This window comes from Anomaloglossus baeobatrachus, chromosome 7 (assembly GCF_048569485.1).
Source record: "Anomaloglossus baeobatrachus isolate aAnoBae1 chromosome 7, aAnoBae1.hap1, whole genome shotgun sequence".
NCBI classification, from domain to species: Eukaryota; Metazoa; Chordata; class Amphibia; order Anura; family Aromobatidae; genus Anomaloglossus; species Anomaloglossus baeobatrachus.
This window is the reverse complement of record NC_134359.1, coordinates 118,672,506-118,691,506: the sequence shown is the minus strand read 5'-3', so window position 1 is coordinate 118,691,506 and position 19,001 is coordinate 118,672,506. Positions and strand designations below refer to the sequence as shown.

The window sequence follows — 19,001 nt, the reverse complement described above, 5'->3', positions numbered from 1 at the left end:
GGAGAAGACTGATCAGAGATGCAGCCAGGAGGCCCATAATCACTCTGGATGAACTGCAGCTGAGGTGGGAGAGTCTGTCCATAGGACAACAATCAGTCGAACACTGCACAAATCTGGCCTTTATGGAAGAGTGACAAGAAGAAAGCCATTTCTCAAAGATATCCATAAAAAGTGTTGTCTACAGTTTGCCACAAGCCACCTGGGAGACACAGCAAACATGTGGAAGAAGATGCTCTGGTCAGATGAAACCAAAATCAAACTTTTTTGGCACCCTGAACACACCATTCCCACTGCCAAACATGGTGGTGGCAGCATCATGGTCTGGCCCTGCTTTTTTTTTTTTTTTATAGCAGGGACAGGAAAGATGGTTAAAATTGATGGGAAGATGGATGGAGCCAAATACGGGACCATTCTTGAAGAAAACCTGTTGGAGTCTGCGAAAGACCTGAGACTGGGACGGAGATTTGTCTTCCAACAAGACAATGATCCTAAACAAGGCAAAATCTACAATGGAATGGTTCGCAAATAAACGTATCCAGGTGTTAGAATGGCCAAGTCAAAGGTCCAGACCTGAATCCAATCGAGAATCTGTGGAAAGAGCTGAAAACTGCTGTTCACTAACGCTCTCCATCCAACCTCACTCAGCTCAAGCAGTTTGTAAAGGAAGAATGGGCAAGAATTTCAGTCTCTCGATGTGCAAAACTGATAGAGATATACCCCAAGCAACTTGCAGCTGTAATCGCAGCAAAAGGTGGCGCTGCAAAGAACCTAAGGGCGACGAATAATATTGCATTCCCCACTTTTCTGTTTTTTTATTTCTTACAAAGGTTTAAAATAAGCAATACATTTCGTTCAATTTCACAATTGTGTCCCACTTGTTGATTCACCAAAACATTTAAAATATTTATCTTCATGTTTGAAGCCTGAAATGTAGGAAAAGGTTGAAAAATTCAAGGGGGCCTAATACTTTCGCAAGGCACTGTATGTATGTAAATATATATATATCTATATATAATCTATATATTATTGCCTTGTCAATATTACAGTCATATTGTGAAGGATCACACTTATGAACAAAGCAATTCCCAATATGCTTATATTTTCGCATTAGAAAACTTAGGTGAATTCAAGTTTTAGATTTTTTTTCTCCATTTTTAACTATTTTTCACATTTTTATAGCTGTTCTTTATTACTTCAACCCTCGATCGTTTATCACTTGTACAGTACTACACTTTAGTGTTGCATTTTATAATCAATTTACCAATCTAGTTTGAGGCCTCGTCACAGGCTAAACTTCATAAAAGTACCAAGATTGTAGCAAATATTGCTTTTCAACAGGCCCCCGCTTGCCACTTTAATCTATGGGCACCCTGCAATCGCATTGTGTGGGTGAAATTTGTGTGCAAACACATTCTACAAGATTTAATCGCTTAAATGCTGCGGTCAGTGATTGACAGTAGCATCTAAGTGGTTGACAGCAGCAGGCTGGCCTACGTTTCTTGCTCCCAGCTGAATAACACATTTTCTACCTGCAGTATATGGCGTGGACTCTGCTCCTGTGCCACGCTATACATGGGCACCTGACATCCGCTATACAGATATGGCAGTTTTCTTGAAGTAGTTAGAGATGTGAAAGCCTGACGTATAAACCTCCAGAAAGACAGATGTAAATTTAACCAGGAAATCGAAAATTTACAGCAGTAAGAAAATAGATTTTGATTAGACCTTTACTATTTTCATCAGTATGACTTAAATCCATAAACTTTAAGGCAATTAGTTAACAGATTTTTGAAATTTAATCTGACAGCAAAGTGATGTTGGGGAAGAGACATTTATTACCCTATTCCAGTGATGTGTCACTTACTGGGCTGTCTATTGTGCTTTCAATAAAATCATTGTTTTATCAGCAAGAGATTTTCACTACAGGTGTCTTGTGCCATGTAGTCCTCCTGCTTTGTTTAACCCCCTCCACCACTGATTAGTAGCTTTCTGCCTATGCACAGTGTACAAAAAGTTATCAATCAGTGGTGTGGGAGTATACAAATCTCAGAATTCAGAGAACTGGCAAATCCACAGCAGATAAAACAGTGATTTTTATAAAAATTACCTCAAACAGTCTAGTAAGTGACATCATTGGAATCAGGGTCTTAGTCCCTACATGATGCTGCTCTCAAATTAAATAGCATAAACTTGGTGACCGATTCCCTAAACTTTCCAAATTTGTTAAAGATAGCCAAAAGTACTAGCCTTGAGCCTCATTCATATGTCCTTTATTGTAGGTGGAGTTTTTTTTAAGCGTACTGGGTCCATTTATGGTCTGTCTCTCAATATTTTCAATCCTTGTGTCATTTAAAGAACAAAGAAAAGAGAATTTTGTTTACTTACCGTAAATTCGTTTTCTTATAGTTCCGTAATGGGAGACCCAGACCATGGGTGTATAGCTTCTGCCTCCGGAGAACACACAAAGTACTACACTAAAAAGTGTAGCTCCTCCCTCTGAGCATATACACCCCCTGGATAACCAAATATAGCCAGTTTAGTGCAAAAGCTGAAGGAGAATAGCCACCCACAAGTAAAGACAGAGCAAGAACCGGAACAACCGGAGACTCTGTCCACAACAACAGCCGGTGATAACACGCGGAACAAGAAACTGTCAACAGGCAACAGGAAGGGTGCTGGGCCTCTCATTACGGAACTATAAGAAAAAGAATTTACGGTAAGTAAACAAAATTCTCTTTTTCTTCATCGTTCCTATGGGAGACCCAGACCATGGGACGTCTCAAAGCAGTCCATGGGTGGGAAATAAACAGAAAACTGAGAAGTAGGCGAAACCTAACTTCACAAATGGGCGACAGCCGCCTGAAGGATGCGTCTGCCCAAGCTCGCATCCGCCGAAGCATGAGCATGCACTTGGTAGTGCTTCGAAAAGGTGTGCAGACTAGACCAAGTGGCAGCCTGACAGACCTGCTGAGCCGTAGCCTGCTGCCTGAAAGACCAAGAAGCACCGACAGCTCTAGTCGAGTGTGCCTTGATCCTCGGCGGGGGAGGCACCTGAGTACACTGGTAGGCATCGGAAATGGCCGACCTAATCCAGCGAGCTAAGGTCGGCTTAGAAGCCGAGAGGCCCTTACGGCGACCTGTGGTTAGCACAAAAAGAGAAGTGCACCGCCTAAGAACAGCGGTGCGAGACACATAGATTCGGAGCGCCCGCACCAGATCCAGAGTATGCAACGCTTTTTCAAAGCGATGAACAGGAGCCGGACAAAAGGAAGGCAGGGAAATGTCCTGGTTAAGGTGGAAAGAAGAAACCACCTTAGGGAGAAAATGCGGAGTCGGACGGAGAACCACCTTGTCTTGATGAAACACCAAAAAATGTGACTCCGAAGAGAGCGCAGCCAAATCAGAGACTCTCCTGAGGGAAGTTATGGCCACTAGAAAGACCACTTTCTGTGAAAGACGAGACAAAGAAACCTCCCTAAGAGGCTCAAAGGGGGGTTTCTGCAAAGCCGTGAGGACCAGATTAAGGTCCCAGGGATCCAAAGGCCGCCGATAAGGCGGAATGATGTGAGATGCGACCTGCATAAAAGTGCGCACCTGAGCCAGCCGGGCGATACGCGGCTGGAACAACACTGACAGAGCCGAGACCTGTCCCTTGAGGGAATTGAGGGATAGTCCTAGCTGCAGACCGGACTGTAGAAAGGACAGGATGGTCGGCAAGGAAAAAGGCCAAGGAGCATGGCCGGAAGAACGACACCAGGACAGGAAAATTGTCCAAGTCCTGTGATAAATTTTTGCCGAGGAAGACTTCCGAGCCCGAGTCATAGTGGAGATGACTTCAGGAGGAATGCCAGAAGTCGTCAAGATCCAGGACTCAAGAGCCACGCCGTCAATCTGAGAGCCGCAGAGTTCTGGCGGAAAAACGGACCTTGTGAGAGAAGGTCTGGGTGGTCCGGGAGATGCCACGGCACCTCTACGGACAGATGGAGCAGGTCTGGGTACCAAGCTCGCCTGGGCCAGTCTGGAGCAATGAGGATGACCAGACGGCCCTCCATTCTGATCTTGCGCAGGACTCTGGGCAAGAGAGCTAGAGGGGGAAACACGTAAGACAGACGAAACTGGGACCAATCTTGAACCAGCGCGTCCGCTGCAAAGGCCTGAGGATCGTGGGAGCGAGCCACGTAAACCGGGACCTTGTTGTTGTGCTGGGATGCCATCAGATCCACTTCCGGAGTGCCCCACTTGCGGCAGATTGATCGAAACACTGCCGGATGCAGAGCCCACTCGCCGCTGTCCACGGTTTGACGGCTGAGATAATCTGCCTCCCAGTTTTCTACGCCTGGGATGTGGACTGCGGATATGGTGGACTTGGAGTCCTCCGTCCACTGAAGGATGCGTTGAACCTCCAACATTGCCAGGCGGCTGCGAGTCCCGCCCTGATGATTGATGTAGGCAACCGCTGTCGCGTTGTCTGACTGGACTCGAATGTGCTTGCCCGCCAACAGGTGGTGAAAGGCTACGAGAGCTAGAAGCACACCTCTGATTTCCAGCACATTGATCGAGAGGGCTGATTCGGACGGAGTCCAAATGCCCTGCGCTCTGTGGCGGAGATATACTGCTCCCCAGCCGGATAGACTGGCATCCGTGGTGAGGATCACCCAGGACGGGGCCAGGAAGGAGCGTCCCTGAGACAGAGAGAGGGGCCGAAGCCACCACTGAAGAGAGCCCCTGGTCTGTGGCGACAGAGCCACTAACCTGTGCAAGGAAGAAGTACGCTTGTCCCAACAGCGGAGAATGTCCAGCTGCAGAGGACGCAGATGGAACTGGGCAAAGGGAACCGCTTCCATTGAAGCCACCATCTGACCCAGCACCTGCATTAGGTGCCTGATGGAATGACGGCGGGGCCTCAGCAAAGAGCGCACCGCCAGATGAAGGGACTGCTGTTTGACTAAGGGCAGCTTGACAAGTGCCGGCAGAGTCTCGAATTGCATCCCTAGGTACGTGAGTTTCTGGGTCGGAGTCAGAGTGGACGGGCAGATTGACAAGCCACCCGAATTGAACTAGAGTGGCGAGAGTGAGCGAGACACTCCGCTGACAGTCTGCACTGGATGAAGCCTTGACTAGAAGGTCGTCCAGGTAAGGAATCACTGCCAACCCCTGGAGGTGCAGAACCGCAACCACTGCTGCCATGACCTTGGTGAATACTCGAGGGGCCGTGGCTAACCCGAAGGGGAGAGCCACGAATTGGAAATGTTCCTCTCCGATTGCAAAACGTAGCCAACGCTGGTGTTAAACTGCAATTGGCACATGCAGATAGGCATCTCTGATGTCGATGGATGCTAGGAAATCTCCTTGGGTCATTGAGGCAATGACTGATCGCAGAGACTCCATGCGAAAATGCCGCACCTGAACATGCTTGTTGAGAAGCTTGAGATCCAGGATGGGCCGGAAGGAACCGTCCTTTTTGGGGACTAGGAAGAGATTTGAGTAGAAACCTCTGAACCGTTCCCGGGCGGGAACCGTTACTATTACTCCGTTGGCCTGCAAGGATGCCACGGCCTGAGAGAAGGCGGCGGCCTTGGAGCAGGGGGGAGTTGACAGAAAAAATCTGTTTGGCGGGCTGGAAGAGAATTCTATCCTGTAGCCGTGGGAGATGATATCCCGCACCCACTGATCGGAGACGTGTTGAAACCACACGTCGCCAAAGTGGGAGAGCCTGCCACCGACCAAGGACGTTGCTGGCTCGGCCAGATAGTCAAGAGGAGGCTGCCTTGGTGGCAGCCGCTCCTGCGGACTTCTGAGGACGCGGCTTCGTGCGCCAGTTGGGCTTTTGGTCCTTGGCTGAGTTAGTGGACGAGGCCGAGGGCTTAGAGGACGACCAGTTGGAGGAACGAAAGGAACGAAACGTCGACTGGTTCCTGCCCTGGACAGGTTTCCTGGTTTTAGTCTGTGGCAAGGAAGTACTCTTCCCGCCAGTAGCTTCCTTAATAATCTCATCCAGTTGTTCACCGAACACCCTGGACCCAGCAAATGGGAGCCCAGCAAGGTACTTCTTTGAAGAAGCGTCTGCCTTCCACTCTCGAAGCCACAAGATCCTGCGGATAGCGAGGGAATTAGCCAAAGCCACCGCAGTGCGGTGAGAAGCCTCCAGCATGGCAGACATGGCGTAGGATGAAAAGGCTGAAGCGTGGGAAGTTAAGGCAACCATTTCAGGCATAGAGTCCCTGGTGAGGGAATGCATCTCCTTGTAATACTACTGTATGTTCTGAGGATTTCGATTGCGTTAGGGCAATGACAACAGAGACGAGTTCTTGGTACAAGATGTTATATAATATGTCACCACGGTAGATACACAACGGGAATAAACACAGTAAAACAACACACAAAACGGAGCGAAGGGGATTCCCGGGGCCACGCACCGGACTCCCCCAGGGAGACCACCAGAGCGAACCCCTGTACAGGGACTGTCCGGCAATCAACCCCGGAAGGCCTAAATGTGCGGCAGCCGGTACACAAGGGGCAAGTGGTATAGTCCAGGAGTGTCCGTACGGGATGATTGTCCAGAGTGGTTACGAACCGGGCAGAGTGCTGATCAAAGACGGCAGACGGAGTCCGGGCACAGCTTGAAGAAAACCGGGTATGGTCCAGAGTCGGTCGGTAGAGTTTCAGGAGAATCCAAGGCAATCAGGAAGTAGAAACAGCAAAGCAGGAGCACACAGCAAGCAGTATACTCAGGCACTGGACTGGGCTGAGAGGCGGCCTTTTAAGCAGCTGGACAGGAAGTAGGGCAACAGAACCTTAAACTCCATGTTAACTGAGGGCAAGCTCATTCAAAAGAGAACTGGAAAACCTGGAAACCTGACACTCCTCTAGAGAAGCAGAGATGGCCTTGAGAGCCCACACTGCTGCAAAAGATGGGGAGAACGAGGCCCCTGCCGCCTCATATACAGATTTGGCCAGAAGGTCAACCTGGCGGTCAGTGGGATCCTTAAGTGAGGTGCCATCAGCCACTGATACAACTGTCCGGGCTGAGAGTCTAGACACCGGAGGGTCTACCTTTGGTGAATGAGCCCACTCCTTGACCACCTCTGGTGGAAAAGGAAAACGGTCATCAGACCCACGCTTTGGGAAGCGTTTATCAGGACAGGCCCTGGGCTTGGTCACAGTGGCCTGAAAACTGGAGTGGTTAAAGAACACACTCCTTGTTCTCTTAGGCAAGGTAAACTGGTGCTTTTCTGCCAGAGAGGGTTGCTCCTCTGATACTGGTGGATTGAGGTCCAGTACAGAATTAATGGACGCAATCAAATCACTAACATCTACGTCACCCTCGGTCAGATCAATGGGGCACATGGAGGTAGCGTCCGAGCCCCCAGTAAAAGCATCCTCCTCGTCCTGCGAGTCAGCTCGTGAACCAGAGCCGTGGGACGAGGAAGGAGAGGGGACCCTGCGTCTCCTTTTAGGAGGACGGGGTCTGAGACCAGATGAAGAGTCCTCTGTGAGCTCTGCAGAGCGAGCCGTAGCAGCAGAGGCGCCCTGAGAAGGAGGCTGATGCATGCTCAGCAGAGTCCGGGACAACTCTCCCATGGAGTCGGCAAAGGACTGGGAGATAGACTTAGAGAAGGATTCTACCCAAGCCGGGGGTTCAGCCACCGGGGCCGGAGCAGCCGGAGGGACCACTGGGGAGACTCCAGGCTGAGGCACCACTATGTTAGAGCAGGCATCACAATGTGGATATGTGCTCGGTTCAGGCAGTACGAGCTTACATGCAGTGCATATTGAGTACAGCCTTGCAGCCTTGCTCCTAGTGTGAGACATGCTGCTGAAGTGGGGGCTCTGAGCCAGAATGACCCCCAGAGAATGTATAAGCAGGTCCACAACCGGAGGTTGTGGCTTACCAGACCGTTTGTGTGCCCTCCAGATCCCACAGCCCGGACCCCAAGAGAGATGCTGCAGCCAGCGCCGATCGGTGTGAGAACGCTGATAAAATGGCGCCGGAGCGAGGAGAGGGGGCGGGGCCTACTCTAAGAGCGGGATCCGGAGGGCCAAGGAGATATACAGGGGAGGGAAACATTTCCTCAGAGAGGAGTGTCCCTCCCCTGTGCCGAACGGCCGGTGGGCGGAGCCGCTCTGCCCCTCTGCATGACTGACATGCAGGGGCAGTGAAAACGAAACTAGGCCTCAGGCGAAGCCGGGGCCTAAATTTAACAATGCGGCCGGCGCGCAGGCACCCTCGGCGCGGTTCTCAGGTGAAAACCAGAGAACCGGCCGGAAATGTCACAAAAGTTAAACAGCACACTCTCCCCAACAATAAAGTACAAGGGACCCTCCGACAATAACGTCTCAGATACTTAGCTTGTGAGACGCAGGGCCAGGTCCCTGAGGGATGAGTGCTCCGTCCGGCAGGATCCTGAAAGGGCTGCGGATGGAGACCGGTCTCCTGCAAGGCAGTGAGAACCGTGCTGGCTCCCACTTCCACTTCAAGCCAGAGCCCGAGGGATAGTGAAAGAGCACGGCATGTAAGGCTCCAGCCCTGAAATCAACCTTAACAACACCGCCGACACAGTGGGGTGAGAAGGGACATGCCGGGGGTCCAGGCTTGGACCCGCTTTTCTTCCAACTCTTTCCAAAAATCAAAAAACAGATGAGAATGCATGTGTGGATGTGTGCCTCCTGAACACAAAGCATTGAACTGGCTATATTTGGTTATCCAGGGGGTGTATATGCTCAGAGGGAGGAGCTACACTTTTTAGTGTAGTACTTTGTGTGTCCTCCGGAGGCAGAAGCTATACACCCATGGTCTGGGTCTCCCATAGGAACGATGAAGAAAAAAGTGATAACCTAACAGCACTCGGATGAGATACAGGTCACCTATGAGCAACCTGTACTACAGCCCCATTCACTTTATCATTGACATGCAAAATCACACTAATATATACAGTACGTACACACACACACACACACACACTATATATATTATATATAAAATTTATTTATTTTTTGAGGACCATTGACTTGCAGAAATAACATGAGAATGTGCAAACTGGAAAAACATATCTGTTTTCTGTCCATTAACCCCTTCACGACTGACCGATTTTGCCCTGTTTACGTTTTTTTTGCTATTGTTCCAAGAGCTGTAACTTTTTTATTTTTTTGTCAACATAGCCATGTGAGGGCTTGTATTTTGCAGAACGAGTTGTACTTTTAAATTAAACTATTAGTTTTACCATATAGTGTGCTGCAAAATGGCAAAAAAATCCAAATGTGGAAAAATTGCAAAAAAAAGTGCGATTGCGTGATTGTTTTTGAGATATATTATTCACAGTGTTCACTATATGGTAACACTGATGTGTCAGTGTGATGCCTTAGGTCGGTATGAGTTCGTAGACACAAAAACATGTATAAGTTTACTTTTATCTAAAGGGTTAAAAAAAATTAGAAGTTTGTCCAAAAAAAGTGGTGCACGTTTTGCGCCATTTTCCGCGACCCGTAGCATTCTCATTTTTCTGGATCTATGACTCAGTGATGGGTTATTTTTTTGCGTCTCGAGCTGACGTTTTTAACGGTACCATTCTTGCGCAGATGCTACATTTTGATCGCCTGATATTGCATTTTGCGTAAACTTTGCCACGACCAAAAAATGTTACTTTAGTGTTTGGAAATTTTTTGACGCTACACTGTTTACTGATCAGTTTAACTCGATTTTATATTTTGATAAATAGGGCATTTCTGAAAGTGTCGATACCAAATGTGTGTTGTGTGTGTATATGTATTTAAGCAATAGCAAAATACCCAGAGGATCCACAGTATCAACCTTAGCAAATAGCTGAATCCAGGCAAAATAGGTGCTGAAAAAGAAGACCTAAAATATAACTTTTATTTCACGTGCTGATAAAAAGTGAACCTAGGCTCACTAAGGGTGAGTAAAACCAAACCACGATAGTGTTTAAAAATCCTGTTGAACGCAGGGACACAAAAAACAGACCAAGTAGTCTTGGCCCTTGGTGATAGGGTGCGGCAAAGCTGGCCTCAAAACTAAGTTGAGGATGCCACCAATAGCTACCTACCACGGTATATCCTGACTATGGACTGACACACAACCTTATTCATTCATGAAGCTGGATATATTACCAGCATAAGGAAATGTGTCTATAGTGTATAAAAGTGGACCACAGGGAGTCATATATAAATCCCATAAGGGAACGATCTTACCCGGTCCAGCAGATATATAGGAGGGGCGACACATAGAAGGACCACCAACACAACGGCTTTTTCAAGGGGAGCTATCCACCAGCTCTTCAAATCCCACAATAATAATGCCGGAGGGTCAATTCCATGTATTAGGGCAGACACTTACTCCCAACGCGTTTCATGGAAGGCAATCATCAGGGGAGTCTGGTGAGGAATATCGAGTATGGCCCATACCATCTTATGTGGCCATATTGTTGTGCCCAAAGAAATTCTAAATCAAAGCAAAAAGTTTATATTAAGCCCACATACACATAAATAGAGGCCTATTCTTTCTGCCCCATAGTTCATATAGTCACCGCACATGTGCGTGCGTCAGACATATATCCTTTCAAAGGTGCCGCGCTCCGCTTTCGGAAGCGGGCTCCTTTTTATAAAGCGGCGCATGCGCAGAAGCACCGTCCTGGCCGATGACGCGCATTCCCAGAAAGCACTAGGACCGGAAACACGCGCCATCGGCTGCCGCGTCGCAACAGGGCGGGCGCGGCCTCACCAGGTAACGTCATATCCTGGAGAGTGACGCCTGCTGGTATAAACGAACCAGAACACGGAGTGCGTTGCCATAGCAGCGTAAACAAGCTCCGGTTCTGCCTGCAGAGCATCATTACATTGAGAGTCCATGTTGGTTATTAGCACCAAGACATGGTGGGTAAAGGTAGCTATGACGGCAGCATTTGTGTCATAGTAATAGTGAAATATAGACCCGTCCACATGGGACCTAATGATATTTATATAGAAAAGATGACCACCTATAGGAAAAGGGCAATACTCTACAAAGCAGACAGTGATGATCAGAGAGAAAACAGCACTATTGATTCCAAAATCTCAGAGCAAATAACGGATGCACAAATTAGCAAGGCTCAGGACCAGGGATATATATTAGGAAGTATAGCTAGAAATCTAACAGAGCATTATGTCTATATATCCCTGTCCCAGAGTGGCAGTCCCAGAACCAGCCATAAAAGTATCACAGCAGTGTGGGTATAGATGAGGTATATTTGAAAGAGGATAGGCCAGTGGGAACAGCGTAAGGCGTATCAAGCTAAAAAAATGCACTATGCATGCAGCATACAGGGGGGGGGGTTTAAACACTAAGGTGCACACTATGGTGTTACCCTAAAGGACGCTCTGACCCTACCTATCATGTGGGGGTCGGCATGATACCCCACGCCCATGGTACCCCACGCCCATGGTGCCCCCACTCAGCCGTCGTCTTTCCCTCCTATACTTACCCTATTCACTACAGTGCTCCTAAAGGAAGGGCGTGAAGGATTTTTCACTATTACTATGATACAAATGCTGCCGTCATAGCTACCTTTACCCACCATGTCTTGGTGCTAATAACCAACATGGACTCTCAATGTAATGATGCTCTGCAGGCAGAACCGGAGCTTGTTTACGTTGCTATGGCAACGCGCTCCATGCTCTGGTTCGTTTATACCAGCAGGCGTCACTCTCCAGGATATGACGTTACCTGGTGAGGCCGCGCCTGCCCTGTTGCGACGCGGCAGCCGATGGCGCGTGTTTCCGGTCCTAGTGCTTTCTGGGAACGCGCGTCATCGGCCAGGACGGTGCTTCTGCGCATGCGCCGCTTTATAAAAAGGAGCCCGCTTCCGAAAGCGGAGCGCGGCACCTTTGAAAGGATATATGTCTGACGCACGCACATGTGCGGTGACTATATGAACTATGGGGCAGAAAGAATAGGCCTCTATTTATGTGTATGTGGGCTTAATATGAACTTTTTGCTTTGATTTAGAATTTCTTTGGGCACAACAATATGGCCACATAAGATGGTATGGGCCATACTCGATATTCCTCACCAGACTCCCCTGATGATTGCCTTCCATGAAACGCGTTGGGAGTAAGGGTCTGCCCTAATACATGGAATTGACCCTCCGGCATTATTATTGTGGGATTTGAAGAGCTGGTGGATAGCTCCCCTTGAAAAAGCCGTTGTGTTGGTGGTCCTTCTAAGTGTCGCCCCTCCTATATATCTGCTGGACCGGGTAAGATCGTTCCCTTATGGGATTTATATATGACTCCCTGTGGTCCACTTTTATACACTATAGACACATTTCCTTATGCTGGTAATATATCCAGCTTCATGAATGAATAAGGTTGTGTGGCTGTCCATAGTCAGGATATACCGTGGTAGGTAGCTATTGGTGGCATCCTCAACTTAGTTTTGAGGCCAGCTTTGCCGCACCCTATCACCAAGGGCCAAGACTACTTGGTCTGTTTTTTGTGTCCCTGCGTTCAACAGGATTTTTAAACACTATCGTGGTTTGGTTTTACTCACCCTTAGTGAGCCTAGGTTCACTTTTTATCAGCACGTGAAATAAAAGTTATATTTTAGGTCTTCTTTTTCAGCATGTATATGTATTTAGACATATATATATATATATATATATATATATATATTATATATTGCTTTTTTATTTTACTAGTAAGGATCAGCAGTCTGATCGTTCTTCCGTATCTGCTGATCACAGCTACACAGCTGTAAACACCACATATGCTCATCCCCTGTCTCACACAGATCTCGGCCGAGTGAAACAGGAAATGAGTCATGTGAGTTACAGGAGTCATCACAAGACCATGTGCTACCATGACAACCATCGGATCCACGTGATCACGTCATGTGACTTCCGATGTCGGGCGGTGAGTAAACTTTAACCGCGACTGAGATAATGACGTGGTCACATTTTGACAGCGCCATTTAAGGGATTAACAGGTCCTGGCGGATCTGCTCGTGCCTCCTTGGCACACATGTTAGCTGTACAAATCAGCTGACATGTGCATGGATCCCCCCGGCTGCCTGCGGCAGCCAGGTGGGATTAGCACTATGACCGCTGGGACGTAATTTTAATGCCCACGATCATTAAGGGGTTAAATCTGCAATCCTAGAATAATTCTTCACTTATGGCTGGAGATTTCAATCATTAGCAATGTCTAACACAAGTGTAAGGGCACAATTACATATCAGTTTGTTGTACATGTTCTGTACAAAACGCCCAGAACATGATTGTGCCTTTACGATAAAAATTTCCAGCCATAACTGAAGAATTACTTTAAGGTTGCAGATCCTTCACTTGCCTGCAAAGTCTACTGATGAGTTTCTAGCAGCAAACAGTAGCATATCAGAGCATGATTTCTGAATATTTTTGTAATTTCTCTCCTCTTTAGAAGGTATACTTATACATTTAACTTACTATTCTTCTCCACAAATAATTTGCCCACAGGTTGGCTGATCAGCGAGGGTACAATGAAAGCAGGATGCTGTTCTGCGACTTTTATCTGTCCATCAGGAATGATGTCTTCTTCTTCTACACCCAGGTCATTAGGAAACCCGTGCTCTGCCGGCCTGGTTTTCCTAGTAGAGAAGATATATTGATGGAAAAATTGCAAAAAGATTAGTCTATAATTGCTTTTCTTGTTCAAAGGGGTTGTAGAGCACTATGACATGGATGACATAGCCTTATAGTAGAAAAAAAGATTGAAAATTATGTGACCAGCAGGAAGAATTGTGCTAGTCTCATAATTTTCAGGATTTTTGTATTCCTTGGAGCCTATTGACTGTGCACCGCATTCAGGTGAGCTGACTTTGCTCTCATCACAGCCTTATAATAGGTCACTAATATCATAGGTGGGCAACCAACATGATCGCAGCTGATCACAGTGTAGGTAGCCAAAATAACACAGCTGTGTACACTGTGTAGGGGCCATACTTGGGTAATGCACTTCGGCTCCCATTAAGTTAAAGGGAACCTTTCACCAGATTTGTCCCTTATAAGCTGCGGCCACCACCAGAAAGCCCTTATGTACAGCATTCTAGATTGCTGCATATAAGAGCCCAGGCCACTCTGTAACATAAAAAACAGCGTTTATGATACTCATTTGCGGGGAGGTCTGGTCCGATTGGCGTCTCTGGCCTCTCTTCATTCCACCGCCGTCCTTGCCTGCTCAGTGTCCTACATCATCCACACAGAGGTCTCTATTGATCTCCGGTGCACACGCAGTTCTCTCTTCCCTGCCGAGGCAGAGCAAAGTACTGTAAGGCACAGGCGCGGGGAAAGGTCAAAGACCGCCCGTGCATGCGCACTACAATACTTTAATCTGCCCTCAGCAGGGAAGAGAGAAGTCTGCATCAGCAGGAGCGCAATGGAGACCTCTGAGTGGACGACGTAGGATGCATCATCCACACAGAGCATGGAAGGAGGACGGCGAGGAATGAAGAGAGGCCAGAGACGCCACATCATTGCAGCCAAATGTTTGCTCTATTATTCAGCCATCATCTGTTTCTAAACAGCCTCAAATCTGTAATTCATAGCAGACCATGATTTTTGCTATATCAAGGATCGCTCATGTACAGTATAAGCCATAAGTTGATCACAGGTTTGTGTTTCAAAGCAAGTACAAAATACAGTAAAAATTAAAGAAAAAAAAAAAAGTTTGAAAAATGTTCAAAAGAAATAAAAGTTAGACTCACCCATCTCTTTTTTCCATTAAAAGTAATTTTAAAATACTGTGACCACCCCAAAATGGTATCAATAAAAACATTGGCTCAAGGCACAAAAATCAAGCAAAAATTGAAAATGTTTCAGGTCTCGGAAAATGGTGATAGTCGTACTGACCTGGAGAATAACATTTTTACTATAATGGCCCCTGTAAGAACGATATGCAAACAACAACTGCAGAATTGTGAGTGCGGGGGGTTTGCAATTTTGTCGAACTTCCTCCAGATCATCATATGATATAATGATGGTGTCATTCAAAAGTACAACTAGACCTCAAAAAAAAAAAAACAACAATCTCGAGTAACAGATACGTCGAGCGCAAAATAGAAAAGTTGAAAGAAGGGAAGAAATAAGCTAAAGGCATTAAAACTCAAAATTGCCATTTCAGGAGGGGGTTAAAAGCCCACTTTAGTAGTTTTCAGATAACTAGTTTTCCATCTACATTACAGAACTGTGACGGGGTGTACATCAGAGCAAAGGATGGACGAGGCCGAGGATGATCCAACAGGTTTATTCACAAGGACACTGGAACAGCACACGATAAGTCCACGTAAAACAGATTCGGGGGCCCTTCCCGACAATCCTCGGACCGGATAACAAAGTAATCGTCCTTACAGTAGTCCAAAGAGTTCCACACAATCCCACGGGCCACTGATCTCCAGTCTGTAACTGTCCATACACCGGCTCTAGGATGCAGCCTCTGCTATTCCCTCCCAGAGGATCAATCTTCCTTCTTCAAGTTTCACACAGACTGACTGAATCTCCCAGGTAAGCAGAGTTTACACTAGTTGGACTCTAGGCCCACCTCCCCCTACTCCCAGGGATGGAAGTGCCTCAAGAGGATACAACCTTGCATTTTAGGGGGTGATTACCTACAACAATAGAAATGTACACAGAAGTAGTTCAAATAAGACAATGAACCCAGCTTGAAATAGGAATCTGTACAGCAAGATACACCTCCCCCATAGCCCACCATCACAACCTGTCCCCCCTTTTTAATAAGTGAGTATGCCACGAGGTCTACACAGACCTCTGGCCATCTCACTTACGTCCATGTTGCTCAGCTGTGAATAGTCTATGGTTCTTCTGGCTGGGACAGTCCATCAGCATTCTGGTGTTGGCTTCCACACTAGTATTGGATGGAAAAGGTGTAGGTAATCCCCTGTAGAGCGATAGGGTTGGAAGGACAAGGTTCCTTTTGTGTATTCCCTCACTCAAACTCTGCTTTCTGCACCCACAAATCGGCATTGTATATCTCCCACATCATTGCCTAGGAGAATGTCTGCAGGAAGGCCGCTCATCACACCGATTATGCATTGTTTTGCCCCAAAGCCATAATCCAGGGTTACACTCGCTCTTGGAATATATCTCTGAGTACCTCCAGCCAATTCAATGGCAATTCCTGGTCCCTTTTGAATTGCTTCTGGTTGAATTACTCGGGGATCTGCGATGGTGAGAAAAGCCCCAGTGTCACGAAAGCCAACAACTTTTTGGCCATCCAGCACAACCTCCTGTAGATGTTTATGCCGAAGATCATAAGAACAGGCGGCTGTGGCTCGCACTCCATAGACTCCTGGTAGGGAAGTCAACATATCAGAGTCACTTGGCAAATCATCAGGGCCAGAATCCAGCTCTTCTCCTGCTGAGGGTGTCTGTAGATAATGGACAGGCAAAGGTGGTCTGCAGCTGTTCTGCCTCCGAACACCTGGACAGTGAGCTTGCAGATGACCAGGATGCCCACAACCATAACATCTGCGCTGCGTCTCACTCCTTCCAGTTTGCCTTCTGGAGAAGTAGGTAGGAGACCTTGGTGACTGATAGGGAGGTGCAGGTGCTGGAGGTGGTTGTCGATTTGGTGGATGACTCCACTGGATAGATGGGCATGTGGCCCGCAGATGTCCGGGATGTCCACAGCTATAACATCTTCGCTCTTCTACTTTCTCTCCTCGTCGCATTCCAGAAAATGTGGTAGAAACAACTGGAGGCACATACACACGGGTATCCACATGAGGTGGTGATCTAGGAGGTTGAGGAACATTGGGCACTGAAGGACAAGGAACCTCTGGTGTTGGGGAGCTGGTCATTTTTGCTCCCTCTGCTAGCAGCTTCTTCCACTGAGGCTTGATAGTGACCACCTCATCAGCTAGAGCAGCAGCTTGTTCCACAGTTGACGGCTTTCTCTCACGCACCCATTCTCTGATTTCCGCAGGGCACCTGGCATAGAACTGCTCTTTCAGGATGACCTGCAGGAAGGTCTCCCAAGATAAGGCCTCCTCTGCCTCCAGCCAGCGATTACATATTTGTTTGAGTCTATGAGCATATATCTTAAAAGACACTTCCCCATCACAGGCTAAAGCACGGAACTGAGTCCTGTAAGTGTCTGGGGTCACAGCACAATGTTCTAGAATAGTCTGTTTAATATCCGCATACTCACAGTTCCACCGAGGGTCCATAGCTCTATAGGCTTCAGCAGCTCCCCCCCTCTAAGAGCCCAACCAGATGCCGGACACGCTCCCTATCCGGGACTTCCATTAATCGACACTGATGCTCAAAGTCCTGGAAGAAGCCCTCAATGTCGCCTGCAGCCTCATTAAACGGCTTAAAGTCTTTGCGGGACACCCTGGGAAGTTCCCTCATGATGGGTGCTGGGGTTACAGTCTGTCTGGAACCTCTCGCGGCTTCCACAGCGAGCTGCTTATCCAGCAATGCCATCTCCTCCATCCTGCGCTCCTTCTCTTTAGCTCCACGCATGGCCTCCCTCTTATCTTCTATGGTGGCCTCATCTCCAAGCAGTTCCATCTCCTCCTTGTACCACACAACCCATTGACTTTTTTGGGTATTCACCTCCGGCTGCCGTCTTTCTTCCGTTTGCTGTGAGGATCCTTCCTCCACGTCATTTTGCGAACAGACTCCTTCTAGCGCCTCAATCAGCTGCTCCTTGGAGAGTCCTTTGAAACGAACTCCTACTTCACGGGCCTTTGATTGCAGGCTCCCCAAAGTCCAGGTCTTGTACTCTGCAGTGCTGGTTCCTGATGTTGAGCCATTGTCCTCCATTCCTTCTGCTCTGATCCCAGCGCTGCCAACCAGTTTGTGACGGGGTGTACATCAGAGCAAAGGATGGACGAGGCCGAGGATGATCCAACAGGTTTATTCACAAGGACACTGGAACAGCACACGATAAGTCCACGTAAAACAGATTCGGGGGCCCTTCCCGACAATCCTCGGACCGGATAACAAAGTAATCGTCCTTACAGTAGTCCAAAGAGTTCCACACAATCCCACGGGCCACTGATCTCCAGTCTGTAACTGTCCATACACCGGCTCTAGGATGCAGCCTCTGCTATTCCCTCCCAGAGGATCAATCTTCCTTCTTCAAGTTTCACACAGACTGACTGAATCTCCCAGGTAAGCAGAGTTTACACTAGTTGGACTCTAGGCCCACCTCCCCCTACTCCCAGGGATGGAAGTGCCTCAAGAGGATACAACCTTGCATTTTAGGGGGTGATTACCTACAACAATAGAAATGTACACAGAAGTAGTTCAAATAAGACAATGAACCCAGCTTGAAATAGGAATCTGTACAGCAAGATACACCTCCCCCATAGCCCACCATCACAAGAACAACCTACTTTGCTCTTCTGCGAGGTTTGCGGACAATTACTTCATCAGACGGCTGGGAGTCTACATCATTACCATTCTGGGTAATTGAAGTATTGTAGTTCTGCCTAGTGAAAGTAGTTTCTGCTTCTACAGGAAAAAGAGCACAAGAAAAAACACCTCGTTGATCTAATTATCAGAATTACAAATCAATTTAAAAGGCATAACTTATAATATACAGTCATGGCTGAAAGTGTTGGCCTTGAAATTGTTCCAAAAAATCAACATATTTCTCTCAAAAAATCATTGCAATCATACAGGTTTTGTTATATACATGTTTACTTCCTTTGTATGTATTGGAACAATACAAAAAAATGGCAACGTGGACATAATTTCACACAAAACCCCCAAAATGGGAAGGCCAAAATTGTTGGCACTTTTCTAAAACTGTGGCTAAACAACTTTGTTTCAAGCATGTGATCGTGCAAACTCATCTGTGGCAAATAATAGGTGTGGGCAAAATAAAAATCACACCTGAAACCAGATAAAACGGGGAGAAGTTGACTCAATGTTTGCATTGTGTGCCTGAATGCACTAAGCATGGAGAACAGAAAGAGGAGAAGAGAATTTTTTGAGGAACCAAAA

General features: G+C 47.3%; 1 protein-coding gene across 1 annotated transcript in view; it reads right to left on the bottom strand.

Moving 5' to 3' along the window:
- Positions 1-19,001, bottom strand: part of TMEM237 (transmembrane protein 237) — a gene marked incomplete at its 5' end in the record, with an annotated part of 58,494 nt that overhangs the window by 22,351 nt on the left and 17,142 nt on the right. The window contains 2 exons of the mRNA XM_075319702.1: positions 13,455-13,615; positions 18,389-18,506. Coding sequence (XP_075175817.1) covers positions 13,455-13,615; positions 18,389-18,506 — 279 coding nt within the window. The remainder of the gene's footprint in view (positions 1-13,454; positions 13,616-18,388; positions 18,507-19,001) is intronic.